Here is a 21,161-nt window from a genome sequence, read left to right as displayed (position 1 = left end):
CCAGGCAAAGCTGAAGATCAGTTTACTGCCTCCCTCCCTCCCTCTCAGAGTTAAACACACAATGTGATATCATGTTGTACCTATAGAATATAATATGTATAAAAAAATGGACCAGGAATACCATGGTACATGATCAAATTGCCATAGAAATTCTGGCATACCTCCCAACATTAGCCTGCCACAAATCAGGGCAAGCTGTGTACAATGATGTAGTGGACAATGCTGTAGTGGTCAAGCCAAAGTAGGGTACTACTTCCCCTGGGGGTATGTGGTTGCCCACCTACAGTTTCCTCTACTTTTCCTTGAGAATACGCTTTTATTGCACAATGAACCGAACTTCACCAATGGGGGGAGTGGGCTTGCCGGACCTGCCTGGGGACTCTGGCCTGCCTGTGTAGTGATAGAAGCCACCAACTTGGTGTGGCCATGCTCCGTTCTCTGGCTATGGAAGTGCATACTTGCCCACTTTCCCGGAATGTCCAGGAGACTCCCGAATTCCGGGTTGGTCTCCCGGCGAGAGCCGGCAATTCTCCTGCATCCTGCCTACTTCCTAGTGAAGTGGTCAGGATATGAGCCTCAGTGACACGATTCACGGTGAATCTGTCTATTTGCCCCGTGACAAAATATTGATTCTGTTGCAGGGGGCAGGGCCAAAATGCAACATTTGGCAATGCCTCGCCCCTTCTGCCCTTTCACCATGCCCCCTCTCCAGGATCAAGAAATGCAAGTTGGCAGCCCTGCATGCAAGTATGGTATGGTGATCAGGGAGATCTCCACTTCTCAGCAGTCATACATGCCAAAATCGGAACAGTGGGCAGATACGTTCATGTTATTTTCTCCATGTTCCATGGTAATTCTGTGTCTTTTTTCTAGAGATGAAAATTTAACAAATTTTCACATACTACGCACAACAGCAGACTTTGGCCTTATGTGTTTGAAGTCTTACTTCAATCACACCACACAGCAGAATGAACTCACCTAGGGGTATATGCATCAAGCATTTTTGACACTTAAAAGATGCGGAAACAGTAGTTTCCGCATCTTTTAAGTGTAGTTGCTATGTATTAACTGTTTAACGGAGGAGATTTGACAGAAATCTCCTCCGTTTAGGCAAATACCGTTCAGCATCGAAGTCCCCATAGATTACTATGAAGATTGCCATGTTCTGCAACGCATGAAGCTTTGATAAGCTTTGCATTGAACTGACAGGTAACGCCATCCCAGGATGGCGTTATCTCATTTCCTATGGCATTCTGCTGAAGCCTCTTCGGCTTCGCAGAACCCGTACTGTGGAAGAGCTCTGCATATTGCATCAGAAATCAATACTTCAGAAATCAGTACATTTGCAATTATTTAAATTGGTGCTTGCACCATTAATTGAAATAAATTTCTACAATAAATTATTTCTAAGTGATCCAGCCATAGCCGCAAAACCCAGAGTGGTGCCACTGCCCCCCTTCTCCCTTGATACTGTGATCGGCTTGCAGATAGAGGAAATATCCTAAGGTCAACATTGTGTGTGTATGATGTGATATCAATCTGCAGTGGTCTACTCTGCCTATCTCTATTGCCAGGGAGCACTGGTGCCATCTGGTGACATTTTGAAATTACTGCTCTGTCTCTCTAACAGCTTCTACCCTCTTGCTTACGGTGTCCTTGTGAGACCAACTTCTGTGATCCTATCATACATACACAATTTACAGTGGTCTACTTTGCCTGTCTCCATGGTCAGGGAGCACTGCTGCCATCTGGTGGTGCTCTGAAATTACTGCCATGTCTCACTAACAACCTCTCCCCTCCTGCTACCTGAGCCCGTGAGAGACCAGCCCTTGAGAGACCAGCTTCTGCAACAGTGAGCGGCTCCATACTGTATTTACTTGGACCTCTACGGTGCCTGGCTGGGTCTTGCCTCCATGTGTGCCTGCAGCCCCACTGCACCTGCTTTGACTTTTTTGACCATTGGCAAGACTAATGCTGCCACTACTGCTGCAAAGCTGGAAAAATATGCCCAAGCTTCATCTGTGGCTCACTCAGCAGACACTTCTGGTTCTACGAAATCATCTGCACCTACAGCTGACTCTACATCCACAGAAGACTCCAATTCCTTCCAGCAGGTTCTCCATGCTATAAGCTCCTCTGAAAAATGGGTTACTGACCATACTGGTGAGGTGCAATCTGATCTATCACTTATTCGACAAGATTTACAAAATATGAGGGGACAAGTCGGTGAGGCAGAACACTGTATATCCTCAATGAAAGATGTTACTGCTCCCATGAGAGGGGAGATTGCAAACTTTGCCACTCAAATAAACATGTGTAAGCAGAAAATGTCAGACTACTCAGACCTGGAGGGCCAGCTCTGGAGGAATAACAGCCGCTTTGTGGGTCTCCCTGAATGTGCAGAAGGATCTACTTCTGAAATATTCTTAGAGCTTTGGCTTATGCGTAAGTTCAGCAGGGAGGCCTTCACTGCTCAGTTTTCGGTCAAGTGGGCTCACGGCCTTCCACCCCAGCCTCCTCAACTGGAGGCCCCGGCCCGTACTTTTATAGCTAAACTGCCTCACTAGAGAAACAGAGACACTGTTCTTCATATGGCCAGAACACCAGAGCCCCTCAAATACGAAAATCATGTAGTGTCAGTCTTCCCTAACTTTACTATTAAGGTCCAGAAGAGCAGGGCCCAATTCACCGAAATTAAACAGTGGCTCCGAGACCTTTCCTATTCAATGCCCCCCAGCACAACTCCAAGTGGTGGCAGACGGACGCTCTCACTTCTTCTCTACTCCCAAAGAAGCCGTGGACTGGCTGGGCGACAGGCCCCGGGCTGGGCCTCAGAAGAGATAAAGATTTTTTTGGTTCTGGTTCTAACATACTGTTTATTTACCTGTTTTTATTACTCCGGCTGAAATAATGTGAAATTGTGCTTTCTTCTTGTGTGATGGGTTATGTGCAGAGGCTAGATTTTTCGAGGGTTCCTTGCTACAATCTAGGGGTAGGTAGCTCTCTAGTAGTTTATAGTTGGAATTGTTAGGGTTCTAGGTATACCAATGTCTTTCTTTAGGAATAGAGAGAGAGGGATTTTTGCGAGTTAGGATATTACGTGATGGTTTGACACTCTGCTTGCTATGTCTCCTGTTTTATCCTGCATTTTGTAAGGTGTTATGTTTCCTTTCTTTGATGTACCAATTCTCAAGTGTAGGGTGGGTGTTGGACACATTAGAGATTAGATTGTTAGAAGCGGTTCCAATAACATTTTTCCTTACCCTGGGCTACAATGCCCACTTTATTTCCCTTTTCTGCAATGTATGATTCTCTCAGGTTCCTATTTCTTACAGTGTATATTTTTGTGGTGCAATGTTTCTGACTTTGCCGTCATGATCTGTATGTCCCATTGCACCTCTCCTTGGGGGTGTCCCATAGCCGGATTAAGGGGGGGGGGTTGCGGGCGGCCAGGTTCAGGGCCCCCTTCGTTGGTGGGGGGAGCAGGGAAGCAAAAAAAAAGAAAAAAAAAAAAAAAGATATACTCACCTGATCGCTGCGCCGGCGTCCCTCCTCCTCCCTCCTCTCTGCGCTGTTAACACTGAATGACAGGCGTGATGTCATCAAGGCACGCCTGTCATTCAGTGAGGAGCAGCGCGCAGCGGACCAAGAAGACAGAAGAGAAGAAAGAAGCTAAAAGAAAGGTAAGTAAAAAAAGAAAAGGGAATAACGCAGAAAGGCACAGTATGGAGGAAAAAGGGGTAGAAGAAAGGCACACTACTGAGGAAAAAGGGGGAGAAGAGAGGCACAGTATGGAGGAAAAAGGGGTAGAAGAAAGGCACACTGCTGAGGAAAAAGGGGGAGAAGAGAGGCACAGTATGGAAAAAGGGGTAGAAGAGAGGCACACTACTGAGGAAAAAGGGGGAGAAGAGAGGCACACTATTAAGGAAAAAGGGGGAGAAGAGAGGCACACTATGGAGGAAAAAGGGGGAGAAGAGAGGCACACTATGGAGGAAAAAGGGGAAGAAGAAAGGCACACTAGGGAGAAAAAAGGGGGAGAAGAGAGGCACAGTAAGGAAAAAGGGTGAGAGGCACAGCAAGGAAAAAGGGTGAGAGGCACAATAGTGGGGACAATTAATTAATTTAAGATGGGGTGGTTTGGGCGCTACTGAATGTGGGGGTGAGTTTGGGGAGAATGAGGTCCCTTTATTAAATGTGCCTATGAATTATTTAATGGCAGTGACGGTTGCGGGAAATAGGTATATTTCTGAAATGTAAATACTATTAATTTATTGCTGGGGCTATTTGTAGGGAGGGAAATAGGTTTATTTATTAAATGTGAATACTATTATTTTAATGTTGGGGCTGAAGGAAGGCCTAATTATTAATCATGGGTGGTACTGATTTAACGCCGGGGTGGCTGTCATTTTCTAAATGTACCCATTTTTTTTTCCAAATAGGGCCCCTTACATTCCAGGATCTAGATAAGCCACTAAAGAAACCTGCAGCACAGGTGGTGAAAGTGAGAAGAACAGGTAGGAGAGAGCAGCAACGTCTGTGAAATGTTGTAATTCTAGTGGGACAATCCCAATTTTTGGTGACTGTTCAATGGTGTACACAACAATGCAGGTTTTTTTTGTCTGTAGGAGGGTGGCCTGGCCATGCCCAATGATGCATTATCAATGGTATTTTAATTTGCAGTATCATTGCTAGTTTTAATGTGCATTATAAATTTTATTTTTAAAGTGCGGTATCATTGCTAGTTTTAATGTGCATTATAAATTTTATTTTAAAAGTGCGGTATCATTGCTAGTTTTAGTGTACGTTACCAATGGTATTTTTAATGTGTGATATCATTGCTAGTTTTAATGTGTGGTGTCAATACCCATTTTAATGTGGTGTTTTGGTGATTGTTTTAATGTACAGTATTTTAGTTTGTGGAAGCAATGATTTTTCTTATGCAGACAACCTAAGCGAGCCCTCTGGGAGAGCTGTAAGTGTCATACTGTGGGCTGTAGGTGATGTAATGCAGGATGTGTCCCTATGCCCTTAATTTTAGATTTTAGGGGCCCCCCTGTCTTAAGTGCCCCGGGCCCCCCGAAGCCTTAATCCAGCTCTGGGGTGTCCACTATGAGCTATGATATAGATGATGGGCTCCTGTAGAGGTGTGGTTGGGGGGCTTAAGCTCCTCTCCTGGAATGTAAGAGGTCTCAATGACAGTTATTATTATTATTATTATCCTTTATTTGTTAGGCGCCACAAGAGTTCCGCAGCGCCGTACAATGCACAAACAGTAGACAGTACAGGGTATTACATTACTGAACAGTAAACAAAAAATACTGACACTTCAGGAGCTCTAAGCAGGCTAATGCGGTAGAGATGGAGCAGAAGAGCTGGTAAGGGCACAAGAGGGAGGAGGGCCCTGCTCAATGAGCTTACATCCTAAGGGAGGGTGAACAAAACACAAGTACAGAGGGAGTGAGTTGGCGTATAAAGGAGGGGAGGCAGGGTTAGGTGGAAGGTGGGTAGGCTTTGAGGAACAGGTGGGTTTTTAGTGCCCGTTTGAAGGAGCTAAGAGTGGGAGAAAGATGGATGGAGCGAGGCAGGTCATTCCAGTGAAGGGGGGCAGCGCGGGAGAAGTCTTGGATTCTGGAGTGGGAAGAGGTAATCAGAGTGGAGGAGAGGCGACGGTCATTGGCCGAGCGCAGAGGGCGGGCAGGAGTGTGAATAGAGAGGAGGTCAGTGATATAGGGGGCAGTGGACTGGGAGAGCGCCTTGTACGTTGTGGTCAGGAGTTTGAAAAGGATTCTGTGGGGTATGGGGAGCCAGTGTAGGGCAAGGCAGAGAGGGGATGCGGAGGAGGAGCGGCGAGATAGGAAGATGAGTCTAGCAGCCGCGTTAAGAATAGAGCGGAGGGGGGCGAGATGGGAGAGGGGGAGGCCGGAGAGGAGGAGGTTGCAGTAGTCCAGGCGGGAGATAATGAGTGCATGGATGATAGTTTTGGTGGCATCCTGAGAGAGGAAAGGTCGGATGCGGGCAATGTTGCGAAGTTGGAAGCGACAGGCTTAGGCAAGGGATTGAATGTGGGGGTGAAGGAGAGAGAAGAGTCGAAGGTAACGCCTAGGCAGCGAAGTTGGGCGACAGAAGAGATGGAGGTGTTATTAACAGTGATAGAGAGGTCGTGGTGGGAGGGGAGCCTGGGGGGAGGAAAGACAATGAGCTCCGTTTTGGAGATGTTGATCTTGAGAAATCGCGAGGACATCCAGGAGGAGATGGCAGAGAGGCAGTCGGATACACGAGAGAGAAGGGAGGGGGAGAGGTCAGGCGAGGAGATGTAGAGTTGAATGTCGTCAGCGTAGAGATGATACTGAAGACGTTAAAAGAACCCTGGTCCTTGCGCAGACCAAGAAATACAACCCTGACATAGCGTGCCTGGTGGGGACTGACTTGGTGAGAGGTCCAATATTGGCTCTTAAAATGGCATGAGTGGGCTGGGCCTACCATTCTGTGCACTCAACACACTCACAGGGCATGTTGAGGATTTGTTGTAGAACAGGTGCACAATGTCTTTCTCTGAGCTCTCATGTTACACTCCTGGCTCTCTGTATCCCTCCACCTGTCAACTCTGAGGTGCTCAAGAAAGTCTTCAAATTCATTGCAATCTCCCCACATGCTACGGTCATGTGCATGGGAGACTAACGCAGTCATGGATAGCAGCCTTGATAGGTGGAGGGAGACTTATTTGGCAGTGGGCAGGGGCCCTTCTCCCTTTGCCAATATGGGACTAATTGATATTTGGAGTGCTAATTTTCCTTCACAGCAGCTCTTCTCCTCCTACTCCCCCGCCTCACGCATTTTCCTGTATAGACCTGGACTTAAACTCCAACAAACTGACCCCCCTGATTAGAGAGATCAGCTACCTTCTCAGGAGTATATCCAACCACTTCCCGATTCTGCTCGTCACAGCACTTACCCCAAATACTGTAATTCAATTCTGGAAGCTCAACCTGTTCTGGCTTACCCTTATGGGTGCGGTTAGTGACCTAGTACAGTTAGACCCCCTGTCCTCTGGGAGGCCTTACTCCGAGGAACCTTGGTTAACCGTGTAGAAGGCCATAAGAGGTTCTCTAGGGAAGAGGAATCTAGACTGGAATAGAGTTGCCGGGATCTGGAGCAGATCTACCTCTCCATGAGACTTACCGCTGACCGGGTAACTGGTTGCATGGGCAGAAGGTATGGGCCGACCATATATTAGATAAATCCAATCGCTGGCTCCTCTTCTTCAAGCGCGCTGTGTATGTACAGGGGGACAAAAATGGTAGTCTCATGGCGTATCATGCCAGAACGGAACTGCAAAATAATATGGTCTCTGCCATTTCCAATTCCTCAGGTACTACCCACTTTCAAACTGTGCAAATTTCTCAGGTGTTCCACAAGTGTTATAATAATTTGTACACCTCCAGGGCAGGGTACTCCACGCCTCAATTGCATGGCTATCTGGCCCGGAGCGTCCCCCCAGGCTCTCCTTGAAGGATGTAAATTACCTTGAGGTTCCCATCACTGTGGAATTGCTTGCCGCTTTGTAGCTGTCCATGTCAGAGGCCGTGATAGTTGTAATGCCTAAGATGGCAAGGACTCCAGATTGCCCGAGTCCTACCGGCCTACATCTTTTTTGTCCAGTCAGCCAGCCATGACAAATATTCCCTGTGAGCTTATATAGATTGTCTGTAATAAGTTTGTTACATTATAATGTGTACATTATATACTGTGTGATCTGTGTTACATACTGTTTAATATGGAGTTTATATTGTGTGCTATGAATTATATAGGCTGTGCATATCTCCCAACTGTCCTTATTTTGGCTGGACATCACGATTCACGGGCTGCAAAAGGGATGGGGCTTAAATAAAAGTGGGCAGAGCGTTGTCTAAATTTGTGCAATTATGGGTGGGTTTGGGTGGGACATGGGCGGGCCTTATGTTGTCCCGATTTAATGATGGGAGGTATGTTCCTTCCAGATCTCACTGTAGTTTAATTTTAATAAAAAGAAACATTAGCTGAATTGTTGATGCTAGTGTTTACAGGTAGTTAAACAAAGTTATAACTAAAAGTATAAATTGGTTTTGGACTGCGCACTTTCCAATGGGTGCAAGAGCATATAAGTCAGATTGTTAGATATGTTTATGTAGATCAAATTATGGTAATAGGCTCAGTGGTCAATGAGTCTATAGCAGGGCCGTAACTAGGGCTGTGCGACAGGGGTGACCGCCCAGGGTGCAACGCTGAAGGGGGACGCAATTTAGGAACATTTGGTTAAAATTGAGGGCTAGGGGGGAGGCATTTGTCTTTCTCGCCCCAGGCGCTAGAGTTCTAAGTTACGGCTCTGGTCTATAGTATATATTTCAGCAATGATTATTGGTTCTAATGGTATGGATACTCGTATAGGTGTTGAATGTTTCTGCACCACTATGTTTTTACGATAGCAATACAAAGCAGTCAGCTGGTTACCTACTAAGGTATTAACAATATCAATGTCTTATGATTAGAACTTTTAATATTCAACCTTCCAGTAAAGCAATAAATGTTAAAACAAGCACATAAATAAAACTCAATTTAAAGAATGATGAATCACATAAACCACCTAATATTTGTACAGATCCCTGATATTTATCACCACTTATAGGAGGTCCATATTAGAGACTGAAAGCATTCCAAAATTTCATGATCTAAAATGTCTAATAAAACCAACAGTTGATCATAAACGAATTCATGAATAAATACGGATAAAATACAATAAATACAATATTAAAACAACAGAGGGGTTGTGTCAGGCGCTGTCCCCCTGCTTCTTCGGGACGGGCGCCTGTCACTGCCCACGCTGCGTCTGGTTGCCAGGCAACCAAACGCAGCACTTCCTGTCGGCTCGCCGGCCGCATTGCTAGGTAACGGGGCGCTACTCGGATCGCTGGCGGTGGCTGATGACATCACGCCGCCTGCACTCCTATTGGGCCCTTGCACTATTTAAGTCAGGCTCCGGCACTATGCTGGTGCAAGAGTATTAGGTCCCTACCTGCTCCAGCATCCTTATTGTTCCTTGGCTAGTCTGACTAATCCTGCTCTCGTGCTCCCTGCTGACCCGGCTTGTCTGAGCTTTCTATTTGGATTCTCCCTGTGCATTGTTACCCTTGGAAGTTACCGACCCGGCTTGTTTGATTACTCTTCTGGATTCCTCCCTGTGTAACTCCATAGCTTCCACGTTACCAAACCAGCTCATCTGACCACTCCTGTACCTCACTATAGGACTCAGTAAAGGACCGCGACATGCGCCTCTGCTGCTGCAAAAACCATACTTCTTTGTGGGGGTTCCTGGAAAAAAACAGGGGGCGCTTTAGACTCCTTCTACTGAGCTGCGTCAGCAGGTAGCCCTCACGTGTATTGTGATAGGGGTTTAGCAGCATTACCATCCAAAAATGTCCAAACTTCGAGAGAGCAGCAGCAAAATATAATTATTTAAGTAGCAGCAACAGTGTTCAAAATGATATGATCTAGATACCCAGTCAATAGAGGGCATAGCAGCATTTAAATGTTGTTCAACCTCAATTGATAATTCAATTTAAAGCGGCAATGACGGGACCCCGTTTAAACAGTGTCCCTGCGGGGTCCCGACATTCCCATTTTACATTTAAAGGCATGAAGGGCGCACTGATGTCACATAGTGGTGCCAGAGACCTGGACAGTCGGAAGGAGGTGCTGGCATCGGAGATATGCAGAGTCATTTTTCAGGTAAGTCTGTCATTCTTGCTGTCGTTTTATCACTTAATCGTTTTTTTTTATTGTAGGTGTCCTCTGTGTCGGTGTCATCAGCAACCTGTACCCCACTCCTATATATTCCCTATCTTATATGAACAGATCAGTACAGTGAAAACTGCGGTATAATATTTCACACCAACATTTACCGCAAACAAGTACAGAGAAAGGTTCTAAAAAATATTATACAGGGGATACTATTTTACAGGGGATACTATCACTGTCTGTTGAAATGTTCTCCAATAAAAATATTTTAGATACAAATCAAACACTATGCAACCAAAATTCTACTTCAATTAGTCCCCCTCTCTCTGGAATGCCCCATGTTAGGGGTATCTAACATGACAGATACATTCGCAAAGGAGAGAAAAAATGTACTTCTCATAATATCCTCAACAGCCAAGAATAGTATTCTACACACTTGAATACAAACAACCCACCTATGAAAACATTAAGGAAAAACTCTTCTTTCTTTTCAAAATCAACTCAAAATGCAGGATCATGGATTTTTGGACCTGGGAAAGTTATTTTAACACTCTTCTTATATCAACTAAAAAGTAAAAAACCATGTAAAGCATTGGCTTCGATATACTTGAAGGTACAAGTCAAAAATATTGCTGAAAGACAGACTAATCCAAATGTAAAGGACGTGTGACATAACCACACTCACACCAAAGGCCACGCTGAATTCTACTCTCACACACAAATTCTCACTATGTGAGAAATAATTGACATTAAGGCTACTATCCTCACTTAAAGTCATACTTGCCTACTCTCCCTGAATGTCCGGAAGACGTGTTTCTCCTGAACTCATGTGAGAGTTCTGCGTCCAGCACACTTCCTAGTGGGGTCCTCAATGATGCGATTTGCGGCAGATTGCATCATTTGGCCCCGTCCTCCTGTTTCGCGATCATGGCTTTGCGCCACGGAGGACGGGACCAAATGACACAAATTGCCATGTCACTTCCCCCCTACAACAGGTGTCACTTGACATCCCCTCCAGGGGCTCTCGGAGGAAACAGTAGGAAAGTGCAATGAAAGCAATTTTAAAAGAAATATATACTGAATGAAATGAAAATTTACGTGTAACTTTATTGTTTGAAAACTATAAATGCAAAGAAGAATCTTGCTGTGCTTACCATTGATGTAGTGCTGCCAGAAGAGGCCAACAGAATACCGTGAACTGCAAGTGACATTGGAATTCAAAACAAAAATTAGATTTAGAATAGCATCATCTGTCCCAAATGAAAACCACAAACACAGCCAACTAGAACGTTCACCTGCTGCTATAAATATTTGCTTCCTGCAGCAAAGAAATCTGAGCACCCTACTGAATTTTCTTGTTAATATTAGTTTTATACCATTTTCGCTATATATTTATTTTACATTTATGCTCTTATGATTCTAAACAGAAGTCGATTCAAAGCAGATTACCGTTGCAATCAGGACTCTATAATTCCATTAAAAGCAATCATTACTGTTCCTAATAGCTCATAGGAGCATTGGCACCAAGGATATAGCTGAAGGTTTTGTTTAAAGACAAACAAAAATCACTGTTTAAACATATTGGCACAGAAACAATTCAACCTTTTCTAAACTACAGCCAATCGTAAACGGAGCACTTAAATAAATAAAGCATTTGCTAAGTAAAGAGGTAGAAAACTGTTTGTGTTGATAGAAGGTTGACGGATAACAAACCAGAAAGGAAAAGATCAGAAGTCTGTTGTAAAGTGACAAAAACATTATGTTTTCAATACCAGCCCTGTGGTCTTCAGTCGGGTCTGGCGTAAGTTTTCTCCTTGGTTTTATTTGCAAGGCTGTGTTTTGGGCAGTTAAGCAAAGAGAAGACTCTACTGCGAACAGTGAAGAAGATGAGTGCTTTGGAGATGTTTTTGGAGGCTCTTGGGAGTCTTTTCCTGGAGGGTATCAGCTTATATGCAAACCATCAGCTCTTGCCCGTTGGCTGCTAAAAGATATCCAGCGCTTGCCACAGCTTGAGCCAAATCGCTGGTGGTGGGGCAGTTGGCCAAATATACAGACTGTCATTCAACACATACTACCAGCTGACAAGCCACTGGAGTTAGCCAGGGACTACCTGCAGCTTACGGACAATGGTATCGTTGCCTTGGATTGGGTAGTAGGGCCAAGACAAATTCCAAAGACAAGAAGAGGGACAAATACCACAATGAACCCACCATTGCTCCTGGTCATTCCCAACCCTTTTGGGAAATTGACCAGAAACATTCAGCACCTCTGTCTACGGGCTTTAGGGAAAGGCTACTATCCAGTCATTTTTAACAGACGAGGGCAAAATGATTGTCCATTGACTACACTTCGGCTACAGGATTTTGGGGAACCAGGAGATCTAAAGGAAGCTGTTAACTATATTCGTTTCAGGCATCCAAGTGCCTTGCTCTTTGCAGTCAGTGAAGGACTGGGGTCTGGACTGTTGCTGTCCTACCTGGGGGAGTGTGGTTCATCCAGCTACCTGACAGCTGTATCCTGCATTTCTCCAGTGTTCCGCTTCCAGGAGTGGTTTGAGACTAAGCTGCCTTGGCTGTATGAATGGGCCCTACTGCTGTATCAGAAAGTTATTATTAGCAGGTAATGTAAAAAGGTTTAAATATAATCTTCTTAGACAGTAAAAGATTAAAAATCTGGCATAATGTAATATAATTTACTTTATGATATTAAACACTCGTTTCAAAGCGGGTTTTCCAATTCCAAGTAGTATGTACCATGCAAATCATTTCCCCTCAACTAGCTCTATGTCACAGATCAGTAGCACCCATCCAATAGACACCACGAAACAGGCTCCTCTTAACATTTACCTGCATGTAGGACACATAATTGTTTCGTAACAGCGGCACACCTAGGCGACAAGCCCCCATCATACTGCTCGTCAGGGGGGAGTAGATCTTCTATTATAAATTGGTTTAAGGTGGACAACTCCCATTTTTTCAAAATAATTCTAGTATCTCAATTACCCAGTAGGCCATCCTTTGTGCCACATGCAGGTGCCTTACAGCAATTTAAATTAATCCATTGCAAAAATGTCAGCCGTGTGTTCAGGGCCAGAGAAAGATTTGTGGGTGTCTCTGCCACTAAAATGTAAGCTTTTGCCCTGCGGATGAACGTTGCCTGTGTCCCCCATCCAGTCTGTGCAGGTCGTGTAAACATTGCACTCACAGCCAGTTAATGGCCTTGTGAGAGTGTCTGGACACGGGCATGCAGAGCTCCCTGTGAACATTGTGTGACCACACTATGAAAGCAATGGTGGGAGCGGCATAACAGGGAGGCCAAAGTGTAAGTGTGTGTGTGTGTGTGTGTGTGTGTAAGTCGTGCCCATTTGCCCATCTTATAATCTGCTTCTGTGTTCGCTTACATCACTGACCAATGTTGTTAATGAGAGATCCAAGATCAAGTATTTTATTTGTTGTCCCCTTACAGACAGAACATAGTCCTCCCTGAACGCATGGGGGGAAAAAAAAAATAAGAACATTGTTTGTGGAACTAACCCAACCAGGGCATGGGACTATTTCCAGGAGGGATGTTATTATAATAAATAGAACAGTGCTATACAATAACAGTAACATTTTTTTTTATTCGTAAAAAAAAAATATCCTATGCAGAGTACGGTAGCCTCACGGCGTTAGCCTGGGATGATTTTGGTACCTGCTTAATGGGGACACCCTATTTACACCTGGGCCATAGCAATAATTTTCATTACCAACTGTTAACTTCTAACTTGTCTAGGGTTATATTCCCTTCATAGTGGGATTTAATTATGTCCATATTAGTATGTGGTGATCATCTAAGTGATGATCTTTGTTTCTTCTGTGAAGTACTGGGTGGAACAGTCCTGCAGAATGCCCTTAGGGTTACTTGCTTATAGAACAGTCCCATAGCAATTTTTACAAAAGGGAGAGTAGCAAAAGTAGAGAACATACTACTTTTCCCTATCCCTGCTCTGACATACACGTTACAAAGACAGGTATGTGTACTTCAGAGATGATTGTGTGAGTGTCTCTCTCACCTCCATTCATCTGTAGAAAAAATAACATGTAGTGGAGAAGAAACAAAATATATTTATGTTCATGTGGCTGCCATATTTACTGTGTAGTTTGTAGCCTCTATTTATTAGCAATGTACCTACTCTTCCCTAACTCGCTGAACTGAAAAGTCAAGAATTTATTATATGATCAAATCATATTCCGTTGCAGATATTCCACCGCTTTAGGAGAAGTTTTACCCACTGGGAAGCTACTTGACAGTAGTTCTGTTCGAGAATTCCATGAGATTTTACACTGCCAGTACAAGAATGAGCAGATTAGCTGGGACACATATTGGGAGCACAACGACCCACTACGGGATGTGGACGAGGTTGCAGTCCCCGTTCTCTGCATCTGTAGCATGGATGACCCTATTCGAGGACTACCACAGACTACCCTCCCCATTGAACTTTTCAGGACAAACCCTTATTTTTTACTGTTGTTGACACATTATGGAGGTCATTGTGGGTTTCTTACAGATTCCCCTGTAGCATGGAGTCATGAAGTTACTCTAGATTACTTTACATCCATGATAGAGTTTTTCCGAACAGAAGATAAAACAAAGGGGTTCACAACACGGAGAAGTTCCAACATGATGAGTCGGCGGAGAAGGCCAACCTTGCAAAGACAAGAGCAATCTATTTACAGAGACCTTGAAGAGGAGATTTTTAGCTGGAAAAGGTCATACACTAGGTGAATGGTTAATAAACAATGATTGACAATGAGCAAATATACAAAGCAGTAACCACTATTGCACATTGTAGGTAAATCCATCAACTTATTGCCGGGAACAGAAACTACGGTGATGTCACCAGTTCCTGTATGTGTGTTGAATTACAGCTGTTAAAGTTTCAACAGTTTTAAGTTTAAATATAAACATGTTTCAGTTACACATGGAGACTACTGAAATGTCAAAATGATTGCAGTAACTAAATTTCCCCTCAGTATCCTTATAGAAAATGTGTAGAGTTGCCATCTGTCCCTATGTTTCAGTGACATTGATGCAATCTAAAAGTTTGTCCCTAGAAATATACAGTCATGGCCAAAAGTTTTGAGAATGACAAGTATTGGTTTTCACAAAGTTTGCTGCTTCAGTGTTTTTAGACCTTTTTGTCAGATGTTGCTGTGATATACTGACGTAATATTACAAGCATTTCATAAGTGTCAAAGGCTTTTATTTACAATCACATTAAGTTTATGCAAAGAGTCTATATTTGCAGTGTTGACCCTTTTTTTTTTTTTTGAAGACCTCTGTAATTCCCCCTAGCATGCTGTCAATCAACTTCTGGGCCACATACTGACTGATGGCCGCCCATTCTAGCCTAATAAATGCATGGAGTTCATCAGAATTTGTGTGTTTTTGTTTGTCCACCCATCTCTTGAGGATTGACCACAAGTTCTCAATGGGATTAATGTCTGGGAGTTTCCTGGTCATTGACCCAAAATTTCGATATTTTGATCCCCGAGCCACTTCGTTATCACTTATGGCAATGTGCTCCTTCATGCTGGAAAAGTCATTGTTCGTTACCAAACTGTTCTTGAATGATTGGGAGAGGTTGCTCTTGGAGGATGTTTTGGTACCATTCTTTATTCATGGCTGTTTTTAGACAGAAATTGTGAGTGAGCCCTCTCCCTTGGCTCAGAAGCAACCTCACACATGAATGGTCTCAGGATGCTTTACTGTTGACACATGATACAGGACTGATGGTAGCGCTCACCTTTCCTTCTCCCTACAAGCGTTATTCCAGATGCCCCAAACAATCAAAGGTGATTCATCAGAGAAAATGACTTTACACCAGTCCTCAGCAGTCTGTAATATGGTTTATAGGGTGTTTATGGGGTTTTAATCTCCTTAATAGTCTGCCAAATGTATTGATGACCATTTAATAACATAATTTATCCTAATCATATCTCCTAGGACACACAATGTTTAGAGATTTACCCATTTAGTATATTGGTGATGGCAATTTCCCCCTGAAGAACCTCTTTAAACATTTAAAAGCTTTAGAAATGTTGCACATTACCAACTAGTTGATCTGTATATCCACTACTGATGTTCTCTCTTTAAAAAAAACAAACTGATTTAGGCACGTTATTGCCCCTACTGGCCAGCAAAGATTAATGCAACAAAATCACTAAACTACCATTTTGTTGTAAAACTTTTACTGCAGTTGGTGAATTATCACTGCTAAATCTACTATATAATCCATATCAGTCTCCCTGATCCTGGTGAATAAAACTACAAACCCATTGGGGTTATTTTTACTTAACTAGGTTTTACAGGTATTTATGAACACAAAACTTTTAAAAATTTGTGTCTGCCATCAACACTATTATTCATGCCCTGGGGTTACTCCGTGACTCTAATTAACCATGTTTACATACAATTGTGTGATTTCCTACCTAGTCCTTATGTAGTGTTACAGCAGTTCTGATGGCATTTATCAGATGCCGTATTACCTTACATAAGTGTGAATTTCCATGTCACATTTTTGAGTGCATATACCACTGTGTATTAGGATCCCCCTTTTTATCCTTAGTCAATAAACACATTACCATTATCCAGGGGTTTCATTAATTCTAATGCAACATGTAACCAAAAACCTCAAAAATAATGACATGTAAAATAACTAGATCTATATCTTATCCCGTCAGTTTCCAGAATGCTACTAACTCTGATGAATGGGCTGCAATACATACCTGTGACCACTAGGTAGTGTGTTTGTTACTAATATTTGTTCTCTCCAATATACCTTATAAATTACCTGTATATACCTGGGTTTATAAAATGAGTAGGATTTTAAATACCACCTCTCTATTATCCCATATAACCTTATATATGCTTTTGTTCTAAAATTGTATATATCTCAGACATTGCAAACGTAAGGGCTAAATCAATTAAAATTTGTTGACATAACAGCAAGGACGTCTCCTTGTATACATTCAACTACCGCCAATGACAAAACCTAGATTTAAATTTTACTTATTATTCCCTATTAATTATGTTACAAGGGCAATTGCCTGTTCAATGCTCTGTGTACATATATTACCTTATTTCTCAGAATTTATAATGTTACATATTTTATCATCTAAAATCAAGTCTTTGGCAATCATGTATTCTATACATTCATACATGTGGCTTGTTTTACTAAACAAAACTCGAATTACACATACTAACATCTATGGCATCTTGAACATGGCCATCGAAAGGGAGGGGGGGGGGGGGGGGGGGGGTACTAATTACCTGGGCCTGCCAGGGGGCCCGGGCCGGGCCCTCACTGCCAATTTTTTTTTACTTTTTTTTCTTAAACCTAATTTTTTTAACTCTTCTTGTGGGTTTTTTTTTTAATCAATTTTTGCTGGTGTGTGTGTGTGTGTGTCTCCACCCCCTTCATTGGTGGGGGAGCAGGCTATTTTAAAAACAGACAAACAACGAGGGGAACAGGTAAGCGGCAGCACACTGGATAGTTAGCGGCCGAACACCAGGCGGAGAAGGATGCTGCTTCTAGGACAGAAGTAGACACGAAGAACAAGCCCTGATAGGTGAGGGGAGGAGCCTTCGAAAGGGATGTCAGGAAAGTACAACCAATGGGAAAACAGGACAGGCAGAACAGGTGAGAAGGTCTGCGCAAGCGCAGGACCGCCGCCCAGATGACAGCCGACAAGGAAAGAGAAGAATCAGGAGGATAGGCGCACCAGTTCTCGAGTGGTGGCCACGGAAGGCCGGTGTGTGACAAGCCTGCTCTGGACATATATTTCACCTTACTGCCATATTAACTACATCAACATTTCCAGCAATAAACCACATTATTTCAGAGATTCAGAGTTACAAACTACCCTTTAAACCAACAGTCTAACAAAACTTTATATTGAGCAATCTGACCACTTCCTGAACAATCCAATCATTTGCCATCATCTAAGGTCTCATCTCTGCCACACCCTTCAACAGCAGCATAGCAGACTTTCCAATACAATCTACACCGGCGGTTCCCAAACTGTGCGCCGCGGCTCCCAGGGCCAGCCATATAAAAAGAAAAGAAACACAGTAACTTACCAATCCGCCGGGCGCCGGGAGCCAGCAGACTCCTCTCTCCCGCAGCAGCTGTCACGTCGATATTCAGTGACAGCTGCTGCGGGAGAGGAGGCTGCTGGGTCCCGGTGGATTGGTAAGTTACTGTGTTCTTTCTCTTTTTTTTTATATGGCTGGCCCGCGGCAGAGGAGTTAGAGGGATCGTGACAGCGTGAGCGTGTGGCAGAGACTGAGGCTCGCATTTCCATACTAGAGGATACTACAGTTCCTTTGCCTCAGAAGGTTGCTGGTCTGGAGGCCCAGATGGTGTCGGTTAAACAAAAAATGTCAGATATGGAGGGCAGCCTCAGACGGAATAATGTATGGCTGGTGGGTCTCCCTAAAAAGGCAGAGGGTGACGCTCCAGAGACATTCTTGGAGAATTGGATGATCCAGACATTCGGTAGAGAGGAGTTCACGGCCCAGTTTGTGGTGGAGAGGGCGCATCGGATTCCGACTCAGAGGCCGCCTCCTGGGGCGCAGCCATGCACATTCATTGCTAAAGTGCTACACTATAAGGATCGGGGTGCTATTCTGCATCTGGCTCGGATCAAGGGCCCCTTAATGTATCAAAACCAAAGAGTGGCTGTATTTCCTGATTTCTCGGTGGATGTACAAAAGAGCAGAGCTCAGTTTATACAGGTGAAACGTTGCCTTCGTGAGATGCAATTGCCGTATGCTATGCTTTTCCCGGCCAGATTGCGGTTGGTTTCAGATGGAACTACCCTTTTCTTTGGATCGCTGATGGAGGCGACTCACTGGCTGGATGGAAGAGCTCCTAGAGGCCTTCGTCCGGAATGAAGATGCTCCTGGTGATGTATTCTTTTTTGGACTGACACGATAATATTGAGGATTGTATGTATTTGTTAGCTATAAAGTCGAGATAAGTCCCGTTAAATGTGCATCACTTTGATCTATGCCCATACATATTGAAATGCTTTTGATAAAGTAGTTATTTGGGGGTTTACGAAAATGTCATTTATAAGGTGACATGTCTGATGCTTTTCTACTTGGTGCTAGTGGATCGGATAGGTGTGGGGAGGCAGTGGTGGTGTCGCTAGATGCTGCTAGGGCCTTTGATTCTGTGGAGTGGAGGTACCTGTGGGCGGTGCTATTGAAATTCGGTTTTGGGACGCTTTTCGTTAAGTGGGTACAACTGCTGTATTCTTGTCCTACAGCTAGTGTTCGTGTAAATGGCTTTGTGTCTCGTCGGTTTGTAATGGGCAGAGGTACAAGACAAGGCTGCCCTCTGTCTCCCACTCTTTGCCTTGGCCATAGAGCCATTGGCATGTGCCGTTAGGATGCAGGCAGATATTACTGGATTGAGGGTGGGCTGCAGGACGTACACGATTGCCCTTTATGCAGATGATATGCTACTCTTCCTGTCATATCCTAATAGATCTTTACCTGTGCTTCTCCGCATGGTCACGGTTTTTGGTAGGTACTCAGGGCTTTTGATCAACTGGGACAAATCCAGTGCGACTCCGGTTAAGGGTACTTGCCCTATGGGACAAGTTTTACAGATTCCCTTCAAGTGGACTCCGGTATTTAAGTATCTGGGTATTTGGATTTCTAGTGATATGGGTCAGTATGTTCAGCACAATATCCAGCCTCAGAGTGATTATCTGAAGAGCTGGGTTGGGGTGTGGAAGCAGCTGCCACTAACGGTCACAGGTAGAATCAATCTGGTTAAAATGATAATTCAGCCAAAATTTTTGTATGTTTTGCAGCAGTCGCCGATCTATATCCCTCATAGTATATTCCGCTCTATTGAGCGTCTCATGGCTTCTCTGGTATGGGCGGGCAAGAGTCAAGTTCCCGAGGGTCGGGGGGTCTGGCTCTGCCGAATCTGCAGCTTTATTACTTAGCTTCTCAGCTGACACATATTGAGGTATGGTTCCGGTCGCGGATGGGTGTGGATCTGAGGTCATGAGTTCAATTCCCAACCATGGCCTTATCTGTGTGGAGTTTGTATGTTCTCCCCGTGTTGGCGTGGGTTTCCTCCGGGTGCTCCTGTTTCCTCCCACACTCCAAAAACATACTAGTAGGTTAATTGGCTGCTATCAAAATTCACCCTAGTCTCTCTCTCTGTCTGTCCAATGGGGCAGGGATTGATGTGAATGAGTTCTCTGTACAGTGCTGCGGAATCAGTGGCGCTATATAAATAAATGGTGATGATGACGATGATGGATCTGCATGATTTTCTAGTTTCTGGGAAGTGCTCTAAACATCTACAGGTGCAGTTTCTTTTAGCTGGTAGAAAGTCTGGGGGTGGATCCTCCTTTATTGATACAAGCCATGAAGGTGTGGCGATTCTCATCTCGGATTGGGGGTGAATTGGACTGGGATCCATGTACTCCACTTTGGTATAATCTGGATTTTAGTGAGCTAGTTAGGATGGAGGGAGCTTGGCGTATTTATAATATAGTACATATTGGACAACTGTATGAGAACGGGATACTGCATTCGTTTGAGCAATTACGGGGATTATATGACCTGCCTAGGGGTTACTTATATAGGTATTTGCAGTTAAGACATGCTTTAGCCTCGCAGTTCCGGTGAGCTGCCCCAAGCTTTAATGCAGATCCTTTGAGGGTGCAGCTGTCAAGGTTGGGCCCGAGGCGGCAAATTTCGTATATGTATTCATTGCTGTTGGAAGGACCTGGTGTGGGGGGCTTGCCGGAGCTGTGGCGCAGATGGGAGGGTGATCTTGGGCAAATTACCGATAAGGCATGGGACATTATGTTATGCAGTCCGAAACAGATCACTGCATCGGTTAAGTTTCGCCAGGTTCAGGTCTTCCTGCTGCACAGAGTGTATTTTACTCCTCTTCAGCTCTCTAAATTTAGCGGGGCTCAGGTGGTTCTGTGTCCTAAGTGTGGGAGTGTAAGGGTAAATTTTTGGCATATGCTTTGGGAGTGCCCGGTGGTTTCCTACTGTTGGAAAGAGGTGGGGGTTTGTATAAATCGTTTGGAGGTGAGAGTGTCTGCCATGACGCCACGATTATGTATATTTGGTTTGAGTATGGACAAAAACATCCATAAGCTTATTTGACTGCTCATTAATACGATACTTCTACTGGCGAAAGTGGTCATCGCTAGGAAGTAGATGGCGCCAGAAGGTCCGACTGAGAAATTGGATTGATCTTGTTAACGACACAGTAGGCCATGAGAGGTTCATGTACACCAGTAGGAATCTAGTCGAGAAATATGAAAAGATCTGGTATAGGTAGAGAACGTCCCCCCGTATGTTAC

At 44.1% G+C, this 21,161-nt stretch overlaps 1 protein-coding gene across 1 annotated transcript; it reads left to right on the top strand.

The window, feature by feature from the left end:
- The first annotated feature begins 11,462 nt into the window (after positions 1-11,462).
- On the top strand, positions 11,463-14,965 carry ABHD15 (abhydrolase domain containing 15). Its single transcript, XM_075198198.1, has 2 exons — positions 11,463-12,390; positions 14,010-14,965. The coding sequence occupies exons 1-2, from the start codon at positions 11,531-11,533 to the stop codon at positions 14,533-14,535; spliced, it is 1,386 nt and encodes a 461-aa protein (XP_075054299.1). The 5' UTR covers positions 11,463-11,530; the 3' UTR covers positions 14,536-14,965.
- The last annotated feature ends 6,196 nt before the right edge of the window (positions 14,966-21,161 follow it).

Source organism: Mixophyes fleayi, chromosome 2 (genome assembly GCF_038048845.1).
Source record: "Mixophyes fleayi isolate aMixFle1 chromosome 2, aMixFle1.hap1, whole genome shotgun sequence".
NCBI lineage: Eukaryota > Metazoa > Chordata > Amphibia > Anura > Limnodynastidae > Mixophyes > Mixophyes fleayi.
Note: the sequence above shows the minus strand (reverse complement) of the source record. Positions and strands in the feature narration are given on the sequence as shown.